Raw genomic sequence first — 26992 nt, 5'->3', positions numbered from 1 at the left:
TGTTGCATTTGTCTGAAGGAAAATGGCTTGATGGGTGCCATAAAACTCAAGAAAAGAGTGCCACATGCAGACGGGCAGATGACCTGAGGATTGGTGCCACTGCAGGATTTCAAGCATGTTTTCACCTGGTGAAAAGGTGGAAAAGTTAGTCTCCATTACTACATGCCTGTCTCTGAGGCAGTGGATGCAGAAGGAGCTGTGGATGTGCGCAGACGCAGGGCAGCCAATCCTTGATGGACTGGGAAAATGCAGCAGTTTGAACTGTTGGTGAACGCTGCAAAAAAACCTGCCTGAGACTAAGTGAATAGCCAGTATAAACCGAGCTGACTGAAGTAATTCAAAAGCCAGAATGTAAAAGTGGAGAGCAGGAGAAAAACGCAAGGGTGAAGCATATAAACTGTGGCATGGTGTGCCTAGCCAGACACCAGGCATCAGACATTTGTGATGAAGAAAGGAGGAGGAGGAGGAGGAATAGCAGATTATTTTGCCTACATCTCTGACCTGGCTGATGTGCACATAATGAGGCCAGTGCAGTCTGTAGAGAGGTCTCTCAAAATGTGGATATGGGGCATGCATGAGCTCCATCCTCACCATGCACTGCAATCATGGGGTTGCAGGGAGGTGTAGTATACTGTGGTCGGTTGAAAGGATGGCATCAGCTACTCTGGTTGGAAGGCATCAAGGAGTTTTCACACCATCCCAGCTTCACTCTGATAAAATCTTTGGAAAGAGGTGGGCAGGGACATCTATAGTAGGGTAAGCAGCAGAACATGATAGCTAGTATATGAGCTCTGGAGTGGGACTGCCTGAGCTTAAATCCAGCTCTACCAGTTATAGCTGTGTAACTGTGTGCAAGTTTCTTAACCCTCTATGACAGTTTATCTCTCTGTAAAATGGGAATGATAGAATAGTACTTACTTCATAGCTTGATTTTTGCGAATCTTTACAAAAATCTTTACCTGTGGTAAGGGTTAAATATTTACAGAAACATATTCAGTCCAATGTTTGGCAGACATCAAGTGCTCACTGGAGTTGACTTTTATTGTTTTGGTTATGGTGGCAAACTGGTTAAGCATATGGACTCTAGTGTCAGTCAGACCTGGGTCCCAGTCTTCACTCTGCCACTTTTGTAACCTAGGGCAACTGAACTTTCCTGAGCCGATGGCCTGGAGATGGCAGCAGTTCAAACTCATTGGGTTATGGTTTGGATTAAAGGAGGTAATGTAGTTGCACCAGCTCCTAGTAGGTACTTAATACATGTCAGCTATCACTATTTGCGAGGGCCTGATGAGAAAGAAATCTCACAGTGGGCTTTCTTCTCTCTCCTTCCTTCAGGGCCAGCTCTCAGGCCCCCTCTGCACGCCCCTGCCTTCACCACCCAACTGCCCTAAGGCCCCTTTGGTTCTCAGCTCTCAGATTGTTCCCAAATGTGGCAACTCCTTAATTTCTTCCTGTAGGTGACAGTCCTGTCTGGAATCTGGTAATGATTTTGAGCCTATCGCTGCTATTCTCGGAGGGTCTGAAAATCCCACCTTTGTAAGGGTCAAGATGTGAGTCTAGAGGCCAGGACTTCCCAGAGTCTTCTGATCCGTAGAAACAGTGTGAACGTGTCAGGTGGCCACCTGAGACCCGCTGGTGGCCAATGGTATCATCCTGGGCCCAGGCTCCGGGCTGGGGTGCCAGAGACCCACGGTCCTCGCGGGCATTGTTGGCATACTGGAGAAAAGGTGAGGACGCATCACCCCCTGGTGGCCACCGGGTAGACACCAGCCGGCTGAGGCGGTGCTGCGCGCCCCTGAGCCATCTGTTCTTCCTCTAGGGAAGGTAGCCTGCGCTGCTGCAGGGACATTTCGCTCCCGGCGGGGACCAGCACTGAATCCTCGCCTCGTCTTACAGAATACAACCGCTACGGCATCAAGATTTCCCCACCCAAAGCCAAGTAGCCGAGGCTACCCACACCCACTCTCTGCAAGAGGCGGGGTTTTACAGCCCCAGGCTGTGCGCGCCCGTGCGCAGCGCTGGGACCCTGACCTCTCCGCCAGCCCGCCTGGGAGCTGGGCGACGGCACGGAAAGCTCTTCCCGCGGGACAGAGGCCGCCCGCGCCGCCAGAGCCGGTGGGTTCTTGAACTTTTAAGAGCCCAAGACGCACCTGGGCAGGTGTCTCTTTAAAGAAAAAAAGTGTTCGAAGAGTTAGGACCCACAATTACATAACCCATCATCTAGCCTTTCTGTGACCGCTTGATCCTCCTGAGTTTTCTTTGGAATAAAGTCGCAATGAATTAGGCCAGAAGTGGAGGCCATTCTTTGAGGTGTCGGGAAAATGGTATCAGTGTATCTTTTATCCACCTATATGCAAAGAAGCGTAGTGGTGACAATCAAGGAGATACCCATCTACCTTCAGGAGCCCATCCTGACCCCTGCAAAATAAGCCCAGGTCAAAACCGAGCTCCTTTGGAAACTTAGAGGGAATGGAAAAATATACAGAAAAAACATATAAATGAACAAAAGTAACTCAAACAGAAATAAAAAACCAAAAAACTAGGAAATTGAATTGGACATTAAAAAAAATCCTGTCCAAGGCTGGCTGGTTAGCTCAGCTGGTTACAGCTCGGTGTTATAACACCAAGGTCAAGGGTTCAGAGCACCATACCAGCCAGCCACCAAAAAACAAAACAAAAACATCCTGCCCTCTTCTACACTGAGAGCAAACTCAGGCGGTTTCACAGGGAATTTTCTCAAACTTTCAAAGAACAGAGAAGTCCCCCTCCCTTTTAAAAAAACGATATTGTTTCAGAAAATAGAAAAAGTGGAAAAACTCCCCAACTCATTCCACTACTCAATGTATAATCTTGATATCCAGATAAGGACAACAGTCAAAACTATTAGACTAATCTTACTTATGACCATAGATACAAAAATCCTAAACAAAATATTATCGAATACAGTATATTTTAAAAATACATTATCACCAAGAACAATTTATCTCAAAAATACAAAAATGGTTTAACATTAGAAAAAAAATCTTTCAGTGTAATTCACCACACCAAAAAAGAGAAAGACGATACAATCTTCTGAATAGATGCAGAAACGCATTTATGCATTGTGATGGTTAATTTTATGTGTCAGCCTGGCTAGGCTAAGGGATGCCTAGATATTTCTGGGATTGCCTGTAAGGGTGTTCCCGCAAGAGATTAGTATTTGAATCAGTAAGTAGACTGAGTTCAGAAAATCTGCCTTTGCCAGTGTGGGTGGGCATCATCCAATCTGTTGAGGGCCTGAATAGAACAAAAATGAGGAGGAAGGGCAATTATTATCTTTCTTCTTGAGCTGAGATATCCATCTGCTCCTGCCCATGGTCCTTGGGCCTCTTGGTTCTCAGGCCTTCAGACTCCAGGACTTACATCAGTGCCCCTTCCTTCACCTCCCTATTCCTCAGGCCTTTGATCTCAGACTGAGTTATACCACCAGCTTCTCTTGTTCTCCAGCTTGCAGATGGCAGATGGTGAGACTTCTCGGCTTCCATAATTGCATGAGCCAATTCCCATAATAAACACACATATATATATTCACGTATAAATACATACATATATGTGTATGTATTTTTTTCCTATTGCGGCTGTTTCTTGGCAAATTGGGAATAAAGAGTATCTTTCCAAATGTACAGCAAAAATACCTCCTGGTGAAATGTGAGAAGGTGTGCCATGAAAGCCAGGAGCCAGGCAAAGAAGCCCACTATCAGTACCACTACTCCACACTGTAACAGAAGGTTTAGTCTTGAGTTGTTTAATACTGTTGCTTCAAACCACAGGCGGTTATTCAAATTTAAATTTAATTAAAAATTCAGCTCCTGAGTCTCACCAGCCATATTTCAAGCGCTAAGTAGCCATATGTGGCTACTGTATTGGACAACCCAATATAGAACATTTCCATCTTTGTAGGAAGTTCTATTGACAATGCTGGTCTAGCCAATACAAAAAAAAAAAAACAAAAAAAAACAAAAAAAACAAAAACAACATAAGAAAATGATAAAAGAAGCCTAAGGATTGGAAAGAAAAAGACACACTTTCCCTTATCTGCAGACTACATGATTGTCTACCTAGAACATCTAAAAAAATCTGCAGGTAAACTTAGAATTAATAAAGGAAAGTAGCAATGTTGCTATACACAAGATGAACATAATAATAATAGCTATCACATATTGACTTTTACTACATGTCTGGCACTGTGCCAAGGGCTTTCATGTATTCTTACATGTTACAATAATTTAATTTTTACAATGCTGAGATAAGTAGTAGTCTTATTCTCATTTTGCAGATGTGGTAACTGAGGAAAAGTGATTAAGTAACTTGCCCAGACTCACACAGTTAGAATAGGAAAAGTCAAGATTCAAATCTCAGGCAGACTAGCTCTGAAGCTTGCTCTTTAACACCATGTTATTTTGCCTTCATTGCACTCCAAAGCACCAACAAAACAAATTAGACAACGTAATAGGGGGAAAAGTTGTCTTTTCAAAAAAGATGTCTTTACAAGAGTAACAAAATTTGTAAAAGAAATTAGGCATAATAATAACAAAAGATGTAAGATTGAGCTCTTTACTTTGGGGGAGGTGCAGGCTTCCGAGGAAAGGGAGTAGACTCAGGATGTCAGCAGGTAGATGGGAATGCTCTGTTTGGTCTAATTGCAGCTATAACTCCAGGCAGTGAACTACCTCCTGGATTTTAATCAACAAGCCTGGCCAAATCTTCTGAAATTCACCTATCAAGTTCCTTTTCTGGGGTCAGATTTTTTAGGGTAACACCAGAAAACAATTCGTCTCTCTAGATCAGCACTTGTCGCTTTCCCTCCTTCCAGAGGGTGATGTTAGCAGCCTAGTCTCCATCCAGCATAGTCTCCTTATGTCATTAGCAACTCCAGTGACAGTGTATCAGTTTGGCACCTGCCTAGAATGCCAAAGATCTCTCCAATGTTTGACCTCCATCACTATATAAAAATATTTTTTAGCACCATGGAGAAGCTCTTATCTATATTCTGAGTTGTGGCCAAGTTTTCCAAATTTCAGTTTGGGTAAATGCTTATGGATGTTTGAAGAGGTTCTTTTCCAATGTATGCAGTATAATAGTTTGCAAAGGTCTTAAAAAATGGTCCCATAAATACCTTTGATATTATTTCCAGGGCCAACTCCATCTTAACAGGAGCTCTTTAAGCCGTTTGCCCAGCCTCCTTGTAGTCTGTCTGTAGTGTTCTTACTACCATCATAGAACCAAGGGGTTCTTGGCTGTCAGGCTCCCAGAGTGAGAAGAGGCAGAAGAAGGAAGAGCTGCTTCTGAGATTCCTGGGATAGAAATATCCTGGGGAGGATATCCCATGGTTGGCTGCTGCTTTGTGTCCTCAGAAACTAATTAGTGGCTCTGTTCTGCCCCCTCAGCTGAATAGGAGACTATACTGCATCTCCATTCTCAGTTGATTGTCCTAATTCTAAATCTTTGAGTTGTAATAATACTTGTACTCCTCTTGGGGCCGGCCTGTGGCTCACTCGGGAGAGTGTGGTGCTGATAACACCAAGGTCACAGGTTCGGATCCTATATAGGGATGGCCAGTTGGCTCACTGGCTGAGCGTGGTGCTGACAACACCAAGCCAAGGGTTGAGATCCCCCTACCAGTCATCCTTTAAAAAAAAACAAACAATACTTGTACTCCTCTCACTGTGGAAGGGAAAATGACTATAGGATAATTCAAAAATTAGATTGAAAAAGATAGTCTAAGCTAGTATTTGTAGAGTTCTTTACACTTTATAATGTACAAGTATTGTACAGTTGGCTGGCTTCCAATTATATCCATCTAGGTGCACAGAGCATGCCTCTTACCTCTATTTCTTAAACATTTGTTCCTCTATGTTAAGATTCACTAACTCCAGGAAAAATGGCTTTGATCAAGTTAATTACAGCTGTCATAGTATCAAAACACATTGTGAAAACAGTGCCTATCTTTCAGTATTTTGGAGGCTGCGTAGGTGCCTTTCACTCACTAGAATCCCTAGATGCCCTCTCAGATTCCTAGAACTTTAATCTCCAAGAGCTTCTGAGAATGGGAAACAGAAACTATAATTAACTCTCTTAGTTCCTTAGTTCTGTTACAGACTGAATGTTTGTGTTCTCTCCCCCCTCCCCCCTCACCAAATTCGTATGTTGAATGTCTAACATCCAGTGTTGCTGTATTTGGAGATCAGGCCTCTAAGGAAGTAACGAAGGTTAAATGAAGTCATAAGGATAGGGCCCTGATGCAACAGGATTAGTGTCTTAGTCCATTTGGGTTATATAACAAAATGCCTTAGACTGGGTAATTTATAAACAACAGAAATTTGACCTGGCCAGTTACCTTAGTTGGTTAGAGTACAGCCTTATAAAACCAAGGTCATGGGTTCAGATCCCTGTACCAGCCAGCTGCCCAAAAAACAAAAACAAGAAAACAACCACAGAAATTTATTGCTCACAGTTCTGGAGACTGAGAAGTCCAAGATCAAGGTGCCAACAGATTCAGTGTCTGGTGAGGGTCTGTTCCCCATAGATGGCACCTTCTCTATGTCCTCATATGGCAGAAGGGATGGAAGGTCTCCCTCAAGCCTCTTTTATAAGAGCACTAATTCCATACATGAGGGCAGGACCCTCATGACCTAATTACCTCTTAAAGTCCCCACCTGTTAATACCATCATCTTGGAGGTTAGGTTTCAAAATATGAATTTAGGGGAGACATATAAATTCAGACCATAGCAGTATTCTTATAAAAAGAGATACCAGAGAGTGTACTGGATTGAATTATGTCCCTCCAAACTCACTGAAGCTTGAATTGTATCCCCCAAGTTTTATGTATTAGAAACTTGGCCCCCACTGTGACTATTAAGAGGATGGGAAATCCCATTATGGTAATTGAAAGGTGGAGCCTTGAAGAAGTGATTGGATTGTAGGACCATGCAGTAGTGAATGGATTAAAAATGGTGGTCAGGGGCGTGGTTCTGAGGGCTTCCACCATCTTGCAATGTGAGACCCCTGGGTCACTATCACCACCACCAGATGGACTTTGGACTTCCCAACCTCAGAAGTTATAAGCAATAAGGGATAGCCCGTGGCTCACTTGGGAGAGTGTGGTGCTGATAGCACCAAGGCCACAGGTTTGGATCCCTGTATAGGGATGGCTGGTTGGCTCACTTGAGAGAGCATGGTGCTGACAACACCAAGTGAAGGGTTAAGGTCCCTTACCGGTCTTTTTTTTTTTTAAAGAAGTTATAAGCAATAAATTTTGTTTTCTTTCTAAATTACCCAGTTCCAGATATTTTGTTGTAAGCAACAGAAACGGACTAACACAGAGAGATTGCTCTTTCTCTCTCCATGAGCACACACCAAAGAAAGGCCATGTGAGGACATAGGGAGAAGGTGGCCACCTACAAGTCAGGAAGAGAGCCTTCACCAGAAACTGAATTTGCCATAATGTTGATCATGGACTTCTAGTTTTTAGAACTGTGAGATAGTAAACTTCTGTTGTTTAAGCCACCCATATTGTGATATTTTGTTATAGAAGCCTGAGCAGACTAAGATAAGTGAGTATAAAGCTTCAGAAGTTCTTAAGCTGGGGCCCACAGGACCTTAAAGCATCCATGGAGAGAAGTGTTTCAATAACATTTTAAAAAATGTAATCCTATGTAATTTACGTTTTTAAAAACATTATTCTTTGAAGGGCTTCAAAGGCATCACCAGACTGCCAGTGAGGTCCATGGCATTAAAACAAAAAGATTAAGAGCTTCTTTACCTCCTGCTGGCAGGTATAAAATAAATATATGTGGTGTCAGGGCAAGATAACTCAGAACTTGCTTTCAACCATAAATTTTACTAGAGCCAAACATATCCAAATCTATAATATTTAACTATATTAAAACCTATAGATTAATATAGAGAGATGAGGGAAAACATTATATAGAATTTTCTGAAATATTTAGTTCTAGCAGACATTTATGTTGAGTGTGAGCCACTAAGAACCATAGGATAACCATGTGTATGGGTACCATATGTATAGTTACCATATGCATGTACCATATGTACCATGGTATTCCATATAAGTATTAAAATTATAGCAAATGTTATAATGATAAGTACAATATGGAAACATAAATATTATTAGTAATACTGTAAAGCTGAACTGTAAGAGTCCTTCCAGTAAGGCAGAGCTGCTGATTCCTGAAATGCAAACAACCCACACATTTGCAGACAGTGCTTAGAGAAGTCGTCCAATGAGTCAATAATAATGGGTCAGCAGAGTAAGAAAGTCAGTCAAATATTTCTGCTGTGCTAGACCCTTGCCAGTGTAAAGAAGGAGTCAGTGCTTTATATGTAGGTCTAAAGAATCTAAATATCATATCTGGGAAAAAGAAGAATTACAGAATCTCTAGAGCTGCAACAGCTCACAACTCCATCAAGTCCATCAACTCCTAATGCCAACAAATGACAAGTGTTGGTGAGGAAGTGGAAAAATTGGAACCCTTGTACACTGTTGGTGACAATGTAAAACGGTGCAGCCACTATGGAAAACACTGGAGCTTTCTCAAAAAATTAAAAATAGAGCCACCAGATGATCCAGCAATCCCACTTCTGGGTCCGAAAGAATTTAAATTTATCCAAAAGAATTTAAATCAGGAACTCAACGAGATATTAGCACTACTATATTCATTGCAGCACTATTCACAATAGGCAAGATGTGGAAACAGCCTGAATGTCCATCAACAGATGAATGGGTAAAGAAAATGTGGCATATACAAACAATGGACTATCAGCCTTAAAAAAGAAGAAAATTCTGCAATATGTGACAACATGGATGAACCTTGAGGGCATTATGCTAAGTGAAATAAGCCAGTCACAAAAAGACAAACACTACATGATCCCACTTATATGAGGTATCTAAAATAGTCGAATTCATAGAACCAAAGACTGGAATGTGGTTATGAGAAGCTGGGGGAGGGGAAATGTGGAGTTACTAATCATAAAGTTCCAGTCAAGCAAGTTGAATAGCCTCCAGAAATCTGCTGTACAATATCGTACCTATACTCAACATTAGTGCATTGCACACTCAAAATTTTTTAAAAGGGTAGATTTCATGTTAAGTGTTCTATTCACAATAAAAAAAAATCCTAATTTTCAAAAACCAGAGATTAATAAAATACGGAATTGAGAATTAAGTAAACAGAGTGCCTCGGGTTGAATATCCCCCCAAAACTTAATCTCCACTGTAACAGTTGAGGGTGGGAAATCCTATTATGGTATCTGAAAGGTGGGGCCTTGAAGAGGTGATTAGATTGCAGGACCATGCCATAATGAATGGATTAAAAATGGTGGCAATGGGCATGGTTTGTAGGGCTTTAAAAAGAGTGAATGAGGTGGTTACTCTGCTCTCTGCTCCACAATTTTGCAATGTGATAATCTGCCGTCATTGAAGTCACTACCAAAGAAAGCCTTCACCCGATGTGTTCCCTGGACTTTGGGCTTCCTAGGCTTTGAAACTATACGCAATAAATTTTGTTTTCTTTATAAATTGCCCAGTTCCATGTATTTTGTCATAAGCAACAGGAACAGACTGATACACAGGGGTCAAGCTTTCATGAATAAGAAACTCCACAGAGATTTTTACCTTATGAAACTCCAGAAAGAAATACCAGAAAGAAAGACTTTATTTGCCTTTTTCACCTTTGCATTTCAGCACTGAGTGCCAGGCACATAAGAGGAGCTCGCCGAATAAATTCTATTCAAGTGAAGAGAAGGTGACACTGCAAAGAGCGCCAAGCTGGTGGGTTTGGGGTTGGGAGAGCCACAATGAAGTTGAATAAATGAGTAAGCTTGAGGGGACCTCTGTGGAGAAACTACACACAATTTAAAAGCCATTTGGGATTCTGTTAAATCTTTGGGAGGCAATTTGACAATGTGCACCAAGACACTTACATATATTTTTATTATTTCATCCAGTAATTCTATTTGTGGTACTCTATCCTAAAATAAGAATCAATCCTAAAAGAGAAAAAACTTCATCCATAAAGAAGTTTATTACAGTACTGCTCTTAATAAAGAAAAAATGGAAACCATCAGTCTAACAACTGGGAAAAAAAGTTACTGTGAACATTCTATGTGTGGAGTATTTAGTACGCTGTCATTAAAATTGTGATTATAAAGACGATGTAATACTACAGGTAAATGCAGTGTAAGTCTTAAAAAAAAAGAGGCAAAATTGAACAGAGTATGGTTGTAAGTTATGGGGAGGGTAGAGGATGAGGGAGAAATCAGCTCAGTTAAAAGCGTTTGTCCGAGAATCAAAAAACACTTTTTCTTTCTTTTATCTTTATCTTTCAGTGTATTTCCACTGTTTTTCATAATTACTTCATTCACCTAGCAAACATTTATTGGGCGTGCACTATGGGCCAGGCGCTGCTCTAGGAACTGTGAGACACTGCAGTGAAAAAAGCACAAATCCTGTCTTCATGGAACTTATATTTTAGATGGAAGAAGCAGCAAATTAACAAGATTAATCAATTAAATGGCTTATTAGCTGATTAGCGCTCGGCCAAAAAAAGAAAAGTCATACTGCATTTCCTTTATGACCCGGAGGGGGAAGGTATTCATCCAGGTGGAAGGTAAGAACCGGCCCAGCGGGTAACAGACGGAAAAAGCTGGGACGCGCCAGCCCCGCAGGGGTCGCTGCAGCTGGCCGGGGCGGGCGGGTTTAGTTTGCACGCTCGGACCAGGCAAAGAGGGTCACGTGACTGTGGGGCGGGGGAGGAACGAGAGGAGAGCAGAGTTTGGCTAGGCACCTTCTCTACAGAAAGGCGGGCGGAGCCGAAAACCAAACAAACGTCTTCTGCGTGATTGGGGGCGGGACAGACGGGTGCAGAATTAGCCTTCAGTGCTGTGGCCCTCCGCCGAGTTGGTTTTTCGGTTGTTGGTCGCCGTGGCTGGGCGGTCTGCGGTCGGGCTGAGACGCGCGGAGCAATGGCGACCTTTGTGAGCGAGCTGGAAGCGGCCAAGAAGAACTTGAGCGAGGCCCTGGGGGATAACGTAAAACAGTAAGAGCTGTTCGGGCGCAGCCTCCGGGCCTACGCGCGGGTGTTCTCCTGGCCTCGGGCTGCTGACTCACTCCGGAGACGCCCCCCACTGCCCCGAGGCCTATGCAGCCTGCGTCCGCGGCGACGGGGCCTCTGGGTTTCTTGGGCCGGGCTGGGGCGGGCTACCTGGACTCACCCCGCTGGAGGGGCCGGGCCTGCTTGGCGTCTTGGGGACCAGGGCGGGTGCCTTCGCCCAGGACTCTACCGTGGGTGGGGCGAGAGAAGCGCACTTCACGCCCAAGGGCCTTTGAACAGATGCGGAGCCTTGTGCAGGGCCGAGGGGCGGTGGACGCGGGAGCGGGCCTGGAGCCGAGCGAGACCCGGCCCACCGCGCACGACGGCCCGCCCCGGAGGGCTTCCCGGAGGCGGAGGTTTATTATTCTCGTGTGATATGCTAGGCATTATTGATAAGCCCTTTGACAGCAATTTCGGAAGGCAGACGGACCCTCGGGTAAAATAATAGGCACCGAACACTACTAGGATTATAGTGATGATAGCAGTAGCAGACATTTTAACACCTTTTAAGCGCTCTAAATGTATTATCTAATCCTCACGACAGATGTGAGGTAGGTACAGTCATTCCTGTTTGATAGATGAGGAGACAGACCTAGCGAGGTTTAAGTAACTCTGCCAAAGTCACTGCCGGGATTGGGCCCCACGCTTCTGATTTCCGGCTGTGATGCCTTACAGGGTTTGTGAAAGACCCCAGAGGCGCCCAGCCAGACCTTCACCCCTGTTATAGTAGGGGACCTAGTACACAGTCGGGGTTAGTGCTGAAAGACCAAGGATAAAATCAGTATTCATCCAAGGCCGAAGCCAAATAATGTCATAAAACGATACAAGACGAGTTTGAAAATTTTTCAAAACATGTTATTACAATTCTATTTTTCGAAAATATCGGAAGCAGTTTTAAACGTTTAAAATTATAGTACCTGTGTTGTTGCTGTTAAATGGATTCTGTGGTATGCTACATATTTGCATTACTCAGTAGATGCTTGCTTTTAAATGACGTTGGTGGAGGAGCAAGGTGTTTGGTAATACTTTTTCTCCAACCCTTCTTGTTTTCATTTCTCTCTGTATATTTATTATGACTGGATTGAAGTTACTTAGCTTGGATGTCATACGTGATTTTTGGAATTTTTACTTCTTTTGAGATATTGGGGTGTCAGAGTCCACAGTCAGCTTTTCGTCCTAACAAGATACTAATAAATCAAACAAATACAAAGTCTACAATTAAAACCTAATCTGTTACTTTAGTATAATTATTTAATTTTCGTAAACATTTGTTAACTCCCAAAGACAAGATGTTCTGCTTAAAAGTTATCTTTTAATATTCATATTTATGATCCGTGTATTCTTTGCTTGCTTAATTAATTTTAAATTATTTTAATGGGTAAAATCGAGAGCTTTCACCCTCATTATTACTTTAGCTTTTTACTTTATAATACTGACTGATACCATTTATGTTTTTTAAGCACAATGGTAGACTTTTCCTTCTGTTCCATCTAGAATGCTTACAAATATTTGAAAGTGAAGGTTTACATACTAAGTAAATCTGAAGGACATGCTGAAGCTAAATTTTGTGCATCTGTAGTGTGAATCCCCACTAACAATGCAATCAAAAGAGATATTTGGCTAGGAACAGTTAATGGTACAGTATTGTATTGTTCTATATTAGTGTTTGCATTCTCTCATTGTCCTTTCCCCCCTCTGCATCTTAAAAAGTGACAGTTAAATAGTCTGTAATATTGCTATATAGTTATTTATCTTATTTCCTCCATGAGCATGATTTGTACAACCTGAGCATTTAAATGTGGTCCTTGGTGGTAGGTAAAACATATAAAGTTATACAAGGAGCCTGCATGTGAGTTGTTCCCTATTTATCCAGTGGTTCATATGTCCTCTGTCTAACTGGGTCAGGCTGTGTGCTCACATCAGCTAGGCTTTGCTAGCTAACTCACTTTGTATAGTACCCAGTAGAGTGTCATGTTCAAATAGGTGCTTAATTTTTTGGAGGACTTGGTCATATGTTATTTAATTTTCTTCAGGTATCTCCAGTGCTTCCTAGTTTGACCTACTTACACTTGTCACCCATTATTCTTAGATTCATAGAGGTTGACAAACTTTGTTTTTGGTATTGTGGAGGGAAACAGTCATTTGTCTGTGTTTATACAGTGAGTTAACACAGGGACCAGGATTGGGGAGCAAGTCTTCCAAATCATTTTAGCCATCTCTGGCTATTTGGGCTAGAAAGTTTGCCACAGGAGCTCTGTTGGTAGAGCTTCCCAGTAGAACCTTGTCTTAGTTCTGGAACAAGGTCACTCACTCCAAATATGGTTACATTTGCATCTTTCTGGTAAAATAGTGACAGGATTTTTGAATAATAAAATTTTTCTCCTCTTTTGTCAGATAGAATGGGATAGGAAAAGTCCTTTGGTTTTCTGTGGAACTTTATTTTATTTCATTAATGTTACTGTCTTTTGTTTAAGTATGACATCGTTCACTGTTGGGAAGTTACTATTGACCTATTGCCTAATGAGTAGTGAACTGGGTGCCAGACTCTAGAGCTAAACATGTTATGCTGTTGAGTGAAATGGCCCTGAATGGTCATGGGTCTTGGTTAACTTTAAGACTTCATAAAAGCTATGGGTTTTCTCCTGAAAAGAAAAATGCAAGGAACCCAAAGCTTTGCATACAATTACATGTATAAATAGCCAGTTGCCTACAGCGATACACACTAAGAGGACTTGAAGCTAATCTACATACAGGAGAAGCCCTGCCATGGGTACGGTGTGGCAGTGAGAGCATTAAACCAGCTTGTTTAGCAATCTGATTTTTTTTTTTTTCTTTTCCTGTTAGGAACTCAGATGAGTATTAGAACGTAGGTGAGCCTGAATTGAAAGAGATAAGACATGTACTGAGTAATTTTTAATCTTGTTCTGTGAACAAGAAGCAGCTTCCTTAAGCACTGAAGGGTTGTGGATGTGAAAAATCATATATTTTACTCCTATTTCTAACAATGTTGTTAAGGATAAAAGGTTAAATCATTTTTTTTTTCTTCAAGTTACCTAGTAATTTTTATTATTAGGTCTTGGTTTTCACTTTAAAAACTACTAGGTTTTTCATATTCACAGGTCTTGTCTTTGTGGCAAGATGTTTAGGAACCCATTTCTTCAATTGGCTGGATTAAAACTTGAGTTCATCTGAACGGAAAGACATGACCCAGAATAAGTGTTAATAACCATTCCCTTCCCCATAAAACACAGATACATTTAAAAATATAAATCTTAATGCAGGATTCTGGAGAGTAGGTCTTTTAGAAGGGTGTCAGTGAGAAGAAAAGGTACAGCTGTGATTTTTGGCTAAGTGAATCGTGAGTCCAGTCCTGTGTCTACCTGCCAGTCCCCTTTTAGGGAGGGCTTTCCTTTTGGTTTTGTTGTTCGTATTCTGATTCCTAGATATATTAGTTTGCTGGGCCTGCAAAACAAAGTAGCACAGACTGGTTCTCTTAAACACCAGAAATTAATTTTCTCACAGTTTTGCAGGCTTGAAATCCAAGGTCAAGGTGTTAGCAGATTCGGTTTCTTCTGAGGCCTGTCTTCCACAGATGACATTCTTCTCGCTGTGGGTTCACATGGTTGTCTCCCTGTATGTGCACATGTCTGGTGTCTCTCTGTGTCTGTATCTTAATCTCCTCTTTTTAGAAGAACACCAGTCATTGGGTTAGGGCTTATCTTAATGGTCTCATTTTAATTTGATTACCGCTTTAAAGGCCCTATCTCCAAATACAGGCACATATTCTGAGGTACTGGAGTTAGGGCTTCAACATATGAATTTTAGGGGGATATTGTTCAGCCCGTAACACTAGGGAATGCAAAATTTCCTTTCCTGGAAGTTGGAACAGGCAAGGTGAACTTGGGGAAGAAGCAAAATCTGTGGTTCTTAATGTTGTTTCTGCCTCTGCAGATACTGGGCTAACTTAAAGTTGTGGTTCAAGCAGAAGATCAGCAAAGAAGAGTTTGACCTTGAAGCTCATAGACTTCTCACACAGGATAATGGTAAAATAATTATCTGGGGAGTTATTTTACTGTTTTGAAGTTTCCCCAGATTTGCCATAAATTAAAGTGCTTTTTCTTTTTGAAAAATAAATTTTGGTTTTAGTATTGTGTAAGGTTATCTTAAAAATGTGGATATTTAAAATTAAGGGTAAAGAATGGTGGAGTAGGGGACATCCAAAATCCTTACAAGCTAAAGTAGTGGTTTCCTTATTTTGAAAATATATTGTCTGCTTGCTTCCTCAGGGGCTAGAAAAGAAAGAAAAATTCTGTATTTGACTTGTAACAATCTTCCCTTTTTCAGTCCATTCTCACAACGATTTCCTCCTGGCCATTCTAACGCGTTGTCAGATTTTGGTTTCTACACCAGGTAAGGGAGTGGAAATACTTCTAGTGTATGTCAGTTGGCAAAGCTACAGAGCCCTAGGCTTTCGCTTCCTCTATCAGACACATCTGGTGTTTGCAAATGAATGGTTTTTGAACTTCTCAGAAGAAAAATTTTATTATGTAGATACACATTCTTCTACAGAACCTTTTCAGAGCACCTGATTTCCCTGTACTTATATTGACTTTTGGTCTTTACTCCCCACTCAGCTACATTTTAGATTACTTAAGTAAATGAGAAGTAAGGAAGAGGGTGAGGGGAATGAAGAGGAGTCATTGGTGTTAGGAGAAGGTATTTAGTAGAGGTAGGGGAAATGAATTATGGAGAGGGGAAACCACAACATATGTTGGAAACTTGGACTTTCACTTGTATTCATAAGTAAGATATCAGCACCTGGAAGGTTAGAGCTTCAGCATTTCTGTTGGGCAAATTATTGGTGGGGAACAGTAGGTAGGGGAGGTAGCAGCACATTGGGGATGTAGGTGAAAACTAAACCTGTTACTGCAACCTAAAGAGGTATAAATAGAAACACTGATCCCTCTACCCCAAATTTTTCGTCTTAAGTGGCAGATTAAGTTACGTGTCACCTCTTTCAACCATTTTATTTTAATCAGTCAGTTAAAAAAAAGAAAATTAAATGCATTGAAAACTTCCCTCCTGATAAAAGTTGTCCTTGACTTTGTTAAAAACTTAAGTTAGCAGATACCTCCTGCTGTAGATTTTTTTACAGGCCTGAGGTGATCCTGGTGATCATATATCAAAAGCGCATGTACCATCTAAAAAAGGCTGGTATTTTGTATGTCTCTCTCCGCTAACTTCTATTGTGTGATAAAGAATTCACATAAGATCTCCAAATGCCTAATTCTTCCTCCCTTGAAGTTGCTACTGAGGTGGAGTGTAGTAAACAGTGAGCGTCTGTTTGTGGAGGTTGGTGTTGGGGAGTAGTGGCTGCTTCCCTCACCCCTCACCATACCTGCCACTGCACATCCCCACACTATATTAGATTTTTGATGTTCTATTTAATTTAAATAGAAGTGACTTTAGCCATACCTCTTTTATGTCCAAAGTTAGATCATAAAGATAATCCACTTTGTTGTATAAAATTTAATTTGATCAGAAAATCCAACATTGTGAGGACAAGTTCTTACTTTTTGGTAGGTATACTGTAAAGTGCCAGACACACCCAAAAGATAGGTGGAATGATCAGAAATAAAAATCGTGGTTGATAGGAGTCAAGAGACATGGGTTCAAGTTTAGATATTACCATTAGCTTACATAATACAATTAATTACTTGGAATTTCTTAACTTGTATATGTATAAAATAGGTACAGTAATATCTACCCTATAGGATTATGAAAAAGCAGATGAAAGAACATGTAAAAAAGTGCTTTTATAAGGAAATAATGCCAGATAAATATGAAGGAATTAGTAAGTACAGATGGCTGATTTTAATTAAAAACCTTTGATATTTTAAAATAAGTGAAGAAGCATCACATTTGGAATTTGAGAATGTATTTCTCCGTTGAATACCTAAAATTTACTTCATCAAAATGAAAGTAATATTTACTACAACAAAGAGAATGATTTCTATTAAAAGTAAAATACAGTTCTTTGAAGTTAACTGTAAATGGATTGTTTTCTGTTTTTCTAAGCTAGGCAGAAAAAATGACTTTAATAGTAAATATTTATTGAGTGACTATGCTAGACACTTTACATGCATTATCTTTAATTCTCACAGCAACTCTGAGGTTAGGTGTTAGCCTCTTTTCATAGATAAGGAAACACACTTCAGGAAAAAAAAAAAGAAAACTTGCTTGAGGGCCTGTGCAGCTGGTAAGTGGAAGTATTGGATCAAAACTGAAATGTGACTGCTGCTGAAAAGCCCTCCCTTTGTCGGGGTCGGTCCTTACCATGCTTTGCTTCCTCACCCACAGTGTTTGGCCACACAGCAGAGTGTGTAAGCTCTGAGTTTGCAGGCCTGCTCCTTTGCATCAGCAGGTTCAGCCTAGTTTCTTATCATCACCTAGCATCTAGTTTCATTATCAGGAATAGATTTCTTCAGAAAATCATCTAAGATTGGCTGACCTTATCAAGTGAGATCTGGAGACTGATGGAGAAGAACTTGACTTTCCAAAGAGTTCTTTTTTAACTGAGGAACTTGGAAGTTGTAAACTTTTCAAAGCTTTAGAAACTTTTCTTCCTAAAGATATCAAAATGGTAGTAACATTTTACTAGGATTATGGGTGATTTTTTTTTTCTTTCCTAAAATAATGTTTTGGGTATTTTTTTCCAAGTGTACTAGAATGAGCTTTTGTATTACATTTTTGTTGTTGTTATGTTAAACAATATATGTTCATGGTTTTTAAAAAAAATCTGTAACAGAGGTTTTATGATGAAATCTTCTTTGTACCCCCAGACTTATTCACAAAGGCAACTACTTTTGTTTTTGTTCTTCTGGTGGGACTGCCATAGCCCCTCAAAGTTGCTTAAATCTATTTCTGGATTTACTGTTTTTTGAAATCTCTTTGTCTAATTCTTTGTGTTTTATGAGATTTCCTCAACTCTTTTAGCCTTTCTGTTTAATTAATTCTTTAATTCAGCAGTTTTTATAGCATCCTCTTGTTTTATGGATACATGTCTTCTCAAACTGTTTAAAGATACCAGTTAGAAATTTTTCAACGTCCTTTTGCATTCTCTCTCTAGGACCTCTGTTGTTTGTTTAGCTTGGTCTTTCTTACCATGTTACAGAATATTGTTAAATGTCTAGTGATTCATTGTTGTCCTTTTCATATTTAAGAATGAAGCATAAAACTACCTGGAGACTTTGCTTTAGAGTGAGCTGACAGAAAGCAATCCATTAAACCGGGGGTCTCCCAAATACCAGTATACGGAGAGCTTTGCACTAGGGTACCAACATCCATACCAACTACCTTAATAGATCCCAGAAATTTTGTTCAGTTTAACTATGGAAGAGTCCTCCATCCCTTCCCACCTTACCACCCACCTATTATAAATGTCCTGCTCTGTGTCATTCTGTGCATGATGAAAGCTGTGCATGGAGCAAGCAGGGCTGCATGGGCATGTGAGCTGCAGTTGCACAGACGGGCCCTGCACTTGGTTTGGTGCTGTACTGTACTGTCATCTTGAAATTCTTAGTTTTTGAACAAGAGGCCCCATATTTTATTTTGTACTGAGCCCAGTCCTCAGAGTGAGAGAAAAGGAGTTTATGTGTATGATTTTTTGAATACAGTCCTTCCTTCCATTAATCTTGTTTTTAGCCATATTGACCTCTCCTAGTTTCCACTGTACTTATGTTCTCCAAATCCAGATTCTTAGTGGGTTTCTATTAGGCAGGTTGACTTGCTTCCTTGTGCCATTTGCCACCTTCCTTCTGCAGCCTAGGTTACAACTTCCATGTTTCTGCTTTGTAAGTCACACCCTTTTAGTCTGTCTTAGAAATATGTTGAGATCTTATCTTGTCAGTCACTCATTTTCTTTTTTATCTTTGTTGTGGATGTGTGCCATTTACCTTCCTCTACTATCATTTTTAGTAGGATCTTGGAAGAGAGAGGAAGGAGGTAAATATATGTGCTCAGTTCACCATCTTGGACTAGAAAATTCTGTCCTACTTTTATAATACTACTACTACTCATAAACAAACCACTTAATAAACATTAATTAAAAACAAAAAAAACCAAATTTCTCTTTCTAAAAAAATAATTGTAGTTACAGCTAGGAAAAAAATTGTGATTTGAGAGGATTTATAACTTTAGAAAAGTGGAAAGAAAAAATTTGAATTTAAGCATTTATTACTTATTTTCATGTCTTGAGCATTCCATCCTTTTTTTTTTTTAAGCTCAAAATGAAAACAAACTTAGCAGTTATCAATTGTCATTATTTCACTTATGGTTATTATTTTTCTGTCTCATAGAGGGTGCTGGATCTTTGCCCTGGACGGGGGGTTCTGCAGCCAAACCTGGAAAGCCAAAGGGAAAGAAAAAGCTTCCTTCTGTTCGTCAGAAATTTGATGTAGGTTCTTCTCCAATAGATTTTGATAACGACTGATTTAAGTACTGATGTGATGGAACTAGCTTTACTTTTTTAAATGAATATTAAAATACTGGTTATAGAGTTGAAAAAAAAAGGAGGTATGATTTGGGAGAAGAGGATTTCAAGGATTGTGAACTCCTAGGTGTCTGAATTTTTATAATTCTTGTTTGTTATTGCTTAAATATTAATGTTATCATTAGTATTTAATGAATTTTCAGTGATTCAAAGCTATGCCTGTGTTCTTCCTACTCTTAAATATTTTTCTTGAATGAGTAATGTTTCTCAGATCGAAGACATCCGTTCTGAAGGTTCAGGTGGCCTGGAGGCCTCTGACAGGCTCTTGGTGATGCCCTGAGCCTTTTGGAGACCATTAGAGATGTCATGAAGGCATTTGACTATAAAGTTTGTAGACCTTTTAGGGTAACTTCCTTTTTTCAGTTAATATGAAGGGAAAAAAGTTTCCCCGAAGTATCCCTTTATAGGTTTGACTGGATATTGATATCTTAATTGATTAATATCAACAAACATTTATTTCTTTACACCTTTGCTCTGTATTTTTTATGAGTAGTAATAATCAATCTGGATAACATCAGTATCTCCAGAGAAGCATACCTGGCTTAAAAAGGAGTGTTTAATATAAAATATAGTTTTATACTTGGAAAATGGAAAAATAACAATGTTGCTTTTATAATAAAAACTTCAAACAGAGACAAACCATCCTTACTACAAAATCTTGTATTTTGGGCCTAAACAAAAGCTACTAGGGGCATATCTCCCAGTGATGATGGAGAATATGAATGGGCTTTCAGAATCTCCCAGAGGAAGGCTGAGATTTTATGAATGAAAAGAGATTGAGAAAAACTTTTAAGTAGTGTAACTATGTCTTAGATAGGTTCTGTGTTAGACAGAAAATAACAGTTGAGAAATTGTTAGGTAGAAAATAACAGTTACACTACACAGCATTATCTTGGAATATTTGTTATTGGATCTGTTATATTGGTTAGGCTTTTTAAGGCCTTAATTGAAGCATTAATTATACATATGTTCATACTTTCAGAACCTTTTTACAGTTGTACTTGAAATGCTCTTACTTGTTTGAATGTAGTTCTATATCTTCAACCTAATTGTTATTTTTAGCACAGGGCCACACATTCTGTGATCACCAAGATATTAACTGAATAGAATAAACTTATGCATACTATCATTATTTCCCTTAATTCATGTCTTCATTATTGCCATGTAATGGGTGTGTGAATCTGTGATTATTTGTGCACGAGTTACTTTTTTTTTTTTTTTTTTAAACCCCTGTGGTATAGTTTCGGTGGCATTAATTTGTGGGCTCTGAAGTCGAATACATGGGTTACTTTTGTTTATGTCTTATTACTTGCCACTGTAATGAATAATTTTGAAAAGTTTTCTTACTCATAGCATAGATTCCAGCCTCAGAATCCCCTGTCAGGAGCCCAGCAGTTTGTGGCAAAGGATCCCCAGGATGATGACGACTTGAAACTTTGTTCCCACACAATGATGCTTCCCACTCGCGGTCAGCTTGAAGGGAGGATGATAGTGACTGCTTATGAGCATGGGCTGGACAACGTCACCGAGGAAGCCGTTTCAGCTGTTGTCTATGCGGTGGAGGTTGGTTTGCTGGTGGCAGAAATAATTTTACAGATTGAATGTGACAAGCTTGTATGTGTTGTTTAAAGTTGATATTGCAAGAAAAGAACTAAAATGTCACTCTGATTTCACAAAATTGTGATCGTTGAAGTTTTCCTTTGAGAGGAGAAACACATCACAATCCAAAGAATTGCCTTCAGTTAATAGACTAAGCTTTTTAAAAAGTTTACTTATGGCATAATACTTCAGCTTGATCTGGTGTTTGAACAAGGGTACAATTTTTAAAGACAGAAACGAGTTTGAAAATCCTAAAGATTAAAGTCACTTGTTTTTGCTGTAGTACAGCATTTAAAGAGGAATAGACTTGGTGTCCAAATAGTAGGATTCTTGTCTCAGCACAGTATTTTGTTCATCCATTCATTTTATTCATTTAGTTATTTGACAAAGTATATATTGGGGTCTCTAGTGCAAAGGTACCATCAGACAACATTGGGTAATTCCTTCCAGTTCTCTGGGCCTCATTTTCCTCATCTGTACCCCAAAGATAATAATAGCTGTCTCATGAAGTTATAAATGAATTTTGTGTGAAGATCCATTATAAATTAGATAATGAAGTATTGATAAAATATGGTCTTATTAGTATAATTGAAACGCTCTGCCTGATTCTGGCTCCCCTTTTAATAACAGTAGGCTGGGACTAGTCCTGTCTCTCCATTTTCACAGACATCCCCAACCTTCTCTTATGTACTTGGCTCTCAATAAAAATGAAGAGAAGTTAAATTAAGTGCCTAATTTTTGTGGGTTTATTTTCTATATATGTAGTTTATGTGGCTTTTGAGAGAGCCAAGGTTCTTTCTGTGTAAGGATTTGGTAGATTTGATATTATAATCAATAAACACCAGATCTTGAAACTTTTTGTCCCATTTGATAGAAGTTTCAAGGTAGTTTGTTTCTTTATTAAAAATTATTTATTTATCTTCACGCTTTCATTTTATTTAAAGCTGTCTAAAAATCATTTCGGGGAGAGGAACCAATTTAGAGACATAAAACTTCTAAAATAAATTTCATGTGGAACAATCCCATCTTAAAAACAAGTAAATAAAAAGAAGCATGTCTCACGCTTTCCTGTACCCTCCTACTCCTTTGGTATGGGTCTGTGGCTCTTTAGTGTACATTCATTTGGTTCTAGCATGTGCTAACCTTTCCCACATCTCCATCTAAATGTCAATAAACATTTTTGATCAATGGAAGTTTTGTGATTTTCTTTTAAAGAGGAGATCATGCTATTTTTCTTTTCTTGTTTTTACAGAATCACCTTAAAGATATACTGACATCAGTTGTGTCAAGAAGGAAAGCTTATCGGTTACGAGATGGCCATTTTAAATATGCCTTTGGTAGTAATGTGACCCCACAGCCATACCTGAAGAATAGTGTAGTAGCTTACAACAACTTAATAGAAAGGTAAATGAAGTGTCTTGTGATTTTTGCTTCCATCCTTTGCTAGTTGGATACATAACTCTCGTGTAATAGACCACTGTTAAATAATCAATTATTTCTATAGGTTTAAAGTACGTTTGGCAACAGTACAATTAATTTTCTTTTCTTACCTCCCATCCTTGCATAGTATCTAGTGTATTATTTTGATACTCTTTCTTAGAAGTGAAGTTCCGTAGTTTGGCTGCTGCATATGGGTTTAAAGTGATCCCCTCCGCACCGCCAGCATCACCACTTTTTGAGGTGGAATGTGGTAGTTCCCTGGGGCAGTGTGTCCTGATGGCACTTGAGGGGCAGTTCCTGGTGGGGAAGTGGTCCTGCTCTTAATCGAAGCATGGCCTGTGATTGTTGGGTCAAGGCTGGGATTCTTGATAGTGAGAGGAGGAGGAGGAATAGATGTTTCTTCAGGTCCTCATCTGGCTCTTGTAGCTGCAGCTCATGACGGTGGCTGTGCAAGGTGTCATCAGATTGCTCTTGGCATCCTGTTATGCAGATCTGGTCCCTCATCCCATCTGGGATTCCTATTCCTCATTCTACTGAGGGCTCCCTGGACCTCTCTCATGTCTGGAGTCATCCCTTTATGAGGCAACTTAGGTTACCTTCATCCATATGTGTCTTTCTCACCCTTCCCTTCCCCACTCCCCCACAATTTAGTTTGAATTTTAAGCTTTCGGAAAAGAAAAAAACAGTAATGTGATTTTCATGGTTACCGAAGTGACTAAATTTCCTCTGAGTTCTGGACTTCGCGTATCTGGTTAGTTGGGGAGAAGAGAGGTAAGGAGGTGACAGGGAGATACAAGTTCAGAGTAAAAAGTACGATCGGGAGGGCTGGCAGTGATAGTGGTAAAGAAATAACAGGAGAGGAAAACAGGAAGTGTAGTTGGGAAAGCTGAATGGGCCAGAGCAGGTAGTGTTGACAGCATATGGAAGACGGTGTACCAGTGCCTGTTTCATGGCTCTGGAGACCTTTACAGGGCTCACAAGGCCCATTTTGAAGAGCACCATCTTGAGTTGGGTTCATTGTTTAAATTGCTTTGCGTGATGATGTATTGTCTAAATCTTGTTCAGACATGTCTGTTTGGGATTGTTTTCATTTTTAAGTCATTCTTTTCTAGAGAAGAACAAATAAAAAAAGTGGCTTGTTGTAGTGGGTAATGTTGGGAGCAGTGTCTCTGACCCTGGCTGTACTTCGAGCTGGCCAGTCACTGGGAGGGCTTCTGCCTCTCTCTGGGCTGCTTGTTGCTCTAACAGGGCTGCTTCTGTCTGATGCTTCCTCCCGCTCACTGTTCCCCATGCTCTTCTCTGAGTTACCCCCTCACTCTTTTCTTTTACCTCCTTGTCTGTTCCTCACAATTGTATAGGTTACCTCCTACTGTATTGTTATGTAAAAATCATGCCTGACTCCTCAGCTTGTATCTATGCTTTATTTTGGGAGATTGGCAAGACTGCATTAATTTTCTCCACCCTCCATTTTTGCCTGTTGCTTCTTTTGTGCTGTATCTTTTCTTGCTCTTTATTTATGAACCTGTTGTCTCCAGTACCATTTGCCTTCCTCTCCAAGTCATTTGTTTTCAGTTTCATACTCCTTTAATTAAGATCTATTATTCTTTTCAACTGGAAGCTCTTTAAGGGCAGGAAACAATTTTGGTTCAGTATCCAGAGCTAAGTAAATATTTTAAAATTGTGGAGGAAGGAGAGTAAATACAGTTGGATTATATTTTGTTTCTAGCCTGATAGATGGGCTGCCTCTAAAAATTAAAATAGATAAACCAGTGTACACTGAATAGATTTCTAATTGATTTTAAGATTTTTTTAAGCCAGATATGTTCTAGCAGGCCACTCCTATTCTGGTTGTTCAGTTGTGTACATTGTAGATGCTTGGAATATTCTGAAAAAATTTTTTTCAGCCCTCCAGCTTTTTCTGCTCCCTGTGCTGGTCAGAATCCAGCTTCTCACCTGCCCCCGGATGATGCTGAGCAGCAGGCTGCACTCCTGCTGGCATGCTCTGGGGACACTCTGCCTGCATCTTTGCCTCCAGTGAACATGTACGACCTTTTTGAAGCTTTGCAGGTAACCCTTGGCTCTTCACAGTTTACCTAGATTTATGGATAGGTAAAAAGATTCTCCAAGTCTGCAAAGACTGTAGCAAGCCTCTGAACAACCTTGTTTGAATTGTGCAGGTACACTCATACACAGATTTTTTTCGATAAATATACTGGAAATTTTTGATTAGGTATGTCATGCATTCCAAACAGTTAGCTAGCCTGCTTAACAGTAGGCTATTAGTAGTTAAATACTTAACTACTATTTAGGCAACAATGCACTCTCACCTCACTAGGGGCTCCACAGTGCTGCACCAAATTTATACTGGTACCATAGTTATACTCCAATTTTCACTACGTGGGGGTTGACATCTCTAATCCCCATGTTTCTCAAGGGTCAGCTGTAATTTTTTCACCGTTTTTTTCCTCTTCTTGGCTTTGTGTTTTTCAATTTTTATAGTTTGTTTTTAAAGCCATTAATCCTAGCCTCATTTTTCAAATCTTGAGCCTAGGAGTCCTTCCCAATTTATCTCCCCCATCATCTACCTCCCCAGTAAGAGAAAGAAAAGAAAAAAAAAAAAAATCCCCTTGTTCCCTTATTTCTTTTTCAGAACCTTGTTACTTCCTTGTTTTTTTGTTATCTGATTTGGGATTCGTTAGGTTCTGACTTAAAGTTTATAGATAGTATGTCTTTGTGTGAGTGTTTTGTTGATGTAAACCCTACTTTTATATGTTGGAAAAATAAGTCTACCAAAGTGTAATTGGAGATACGCCAATTTTTTAATCCCAGGTACACAGGGAAGTCATTCCTACACATACTGTGTATGCTCTTAACATTGAAAGGATCATCATGAAACTCTGGCATCCAAATCACGAAGAGCTGCAGCAAGACCAAGTCCACCGCCAACGCTTGGCTGCCAAGGAGGGGCTTTTGCTCTGCTAAATTAGGACTTGAGGGTGTGGGACCCTCACTGATTACTGAAAATGGAATGTTTTTTGGCTGCACATTTCAAGGCTGAAATGTATAGTGTATATATAACTTTTCCTATGGAAATTTAACATCGAGTACATTTTGTGTTGCTACTGTGAAGCCATTAAAATAAATCTGACTTGGATAATGACTCATATCTGTGTACATATGTGTCCCAGTTATGGGAGCAGGTACTGATGAAGTTCTGTGCCTGGAATGGAGATATTTAGGCATCTGAGACTCAGTGTCCTATGGTCTGCATGTAAGATAGATAACATTCTAGAACAAAAAAGCTATTATAACGTAGTCCCCATGATCAGCAGGACATTCATGTGTTTAATGACATCATATATTCTGTATCTGGCAAGAGTAAAATTTCAGCTTTTCTCCTGAAGAACTGTGCTCTTGCATTTTGGTTGAAATAACCTACAGTGTTAAAAATCAGGTACCTCCTTTAGTGACCAGTTTAATTTTTAACAGCTATAGATAGGTATAGCCTGAACAATTTAAACTATTCATCATTACAACTCCACAGAAAATATAGCTTGGAAATGCTGTACTATTAGACAAAATAGTCTTTTCTTTGCATTTAAAACCAAAATCAAACAAAATTCTTGGAATGCAATTAATTAACCATATAAAGTATCTTCCCATAACTCAAGTTCTTTTGGATTTAATATGCCCGAAGACTTTGATTGGCAGGTTCATCTATTCCTATAGAATGCATTTTAAGAAATTCATATAAACAAATTGGATTTATGCTTGGTAATTCTCCTATCCTATGACCTACCCTTTCTATTGATTAAGTGAAATAATTTACATTTGACAATGTTACTGATAACCAACTTTGTTTTTTTTAGATATGTTGCTTTTTACTCAAGATAGTATTGATGGATAAATTAGAATGTATAGATGGGTTTGTGTAGGTCTAAGTAGTGGGTGTGTATACATATATGTATATATGATCTATATATCTGGATCTGTGTATTTGATTTTGTACTTTAAATGTGACAAATAAACCTCTTGGGAGAAATCTTTTTTGTTGTTTATTCAAGTAAACATGTAAGGAATACTGCCTTCTACAGAAATATGAAAAGCCCAGTTTTATGAGATCTTGGCAGAGACTTTTCAAAAGAATGTACTAGATGAAAAAGGTTAAAAAGCAGGTTCTAATTAAAATACACCATTTCTTCCTTTTGTGATATATAGATTAAGACTGAAAAGAAAAAGCAGCTGTTTCAGTTC

At 39.6% G+C, this 26992-nt stretch overlaps 1 protein-coding gene across 1 annotated transcript; it reads left to right on the top strand.

The window, feature by feature from the left end:
- The first annotated feature begins 10821 nt into the window (after nucleotides 1–10821).
- TADA1 (transcriptional adaptor 1) lies at nucleotides 10822–26780 on the top strand. Its single transcript, XM_063105531.1, has 8 exons — nucleotides 10822–11094; nucleotides 15100–15191; nucleotides 15493–15558; nucleotides 19506–19603; nucleotides 21053–21262; nucleotides 22551–22702; nucleotides 24643–24805; nucleotides 25568–26780. Exons 1-8 carry the CDS (start codon nucleotides 11021–11023, stop codon nucleotides 25718–25720), a joined length of 1008 nt encoding a protein of 335 aa, XP_062961601.1. The 5' UTR covers nucleotides 10822–11020; the 3' UTR covers nucleotides 25721–26780.
- Nucleotides 26781–26992: the final 212 nt, after the last annotated feature.

Source organism: Cynocephalus volans, chromosome 8, assembly GCF_027409185.1.
Source record: "Cynocephalus volans isolate mCynVol1 chromosome 8, mCynVol1.pri, whole genome shotgun sequence".
In the NCBI taxonomy this organism is placed as follows: domain Eukaryota; kingdom Metazoa; phylum Chordata; class Mammalia; order Dermoptera; family Cynocephalidae; genus Cynocephalus; species Cynocephalus volans.
The sequence above is the reverse complement of the archived record's forward strand: the minus strand, read 5'-3'. Positions and strand labels throughout refer to the sequence as shown.

Bases quoted from the DNA above. Each gene is read 5' to 3' on its own strand.
- TADA1 (XM_063105531.1), top strand. From the start codon at position 11,021: ATGGCGACCTTTGTGAGCGAGCTGGAAGCGGCCAAGAAGAACTTGAGC. The intron at 11,095-15,099 runs GTAAGAGCTGTT...CTGCCTCTGCAG, and splicing joins CTGGGGGATAACGTAAAACA to ATACTGGGCTAACTTAAAGT. The intron at 24,806-25,567 runs GTAACCCTTGGC...TTTTAATCCCAG, and splicing joins ACCTTTTTGAAGCTTTGCAG to GTACACAGGGAAGTCATTCC.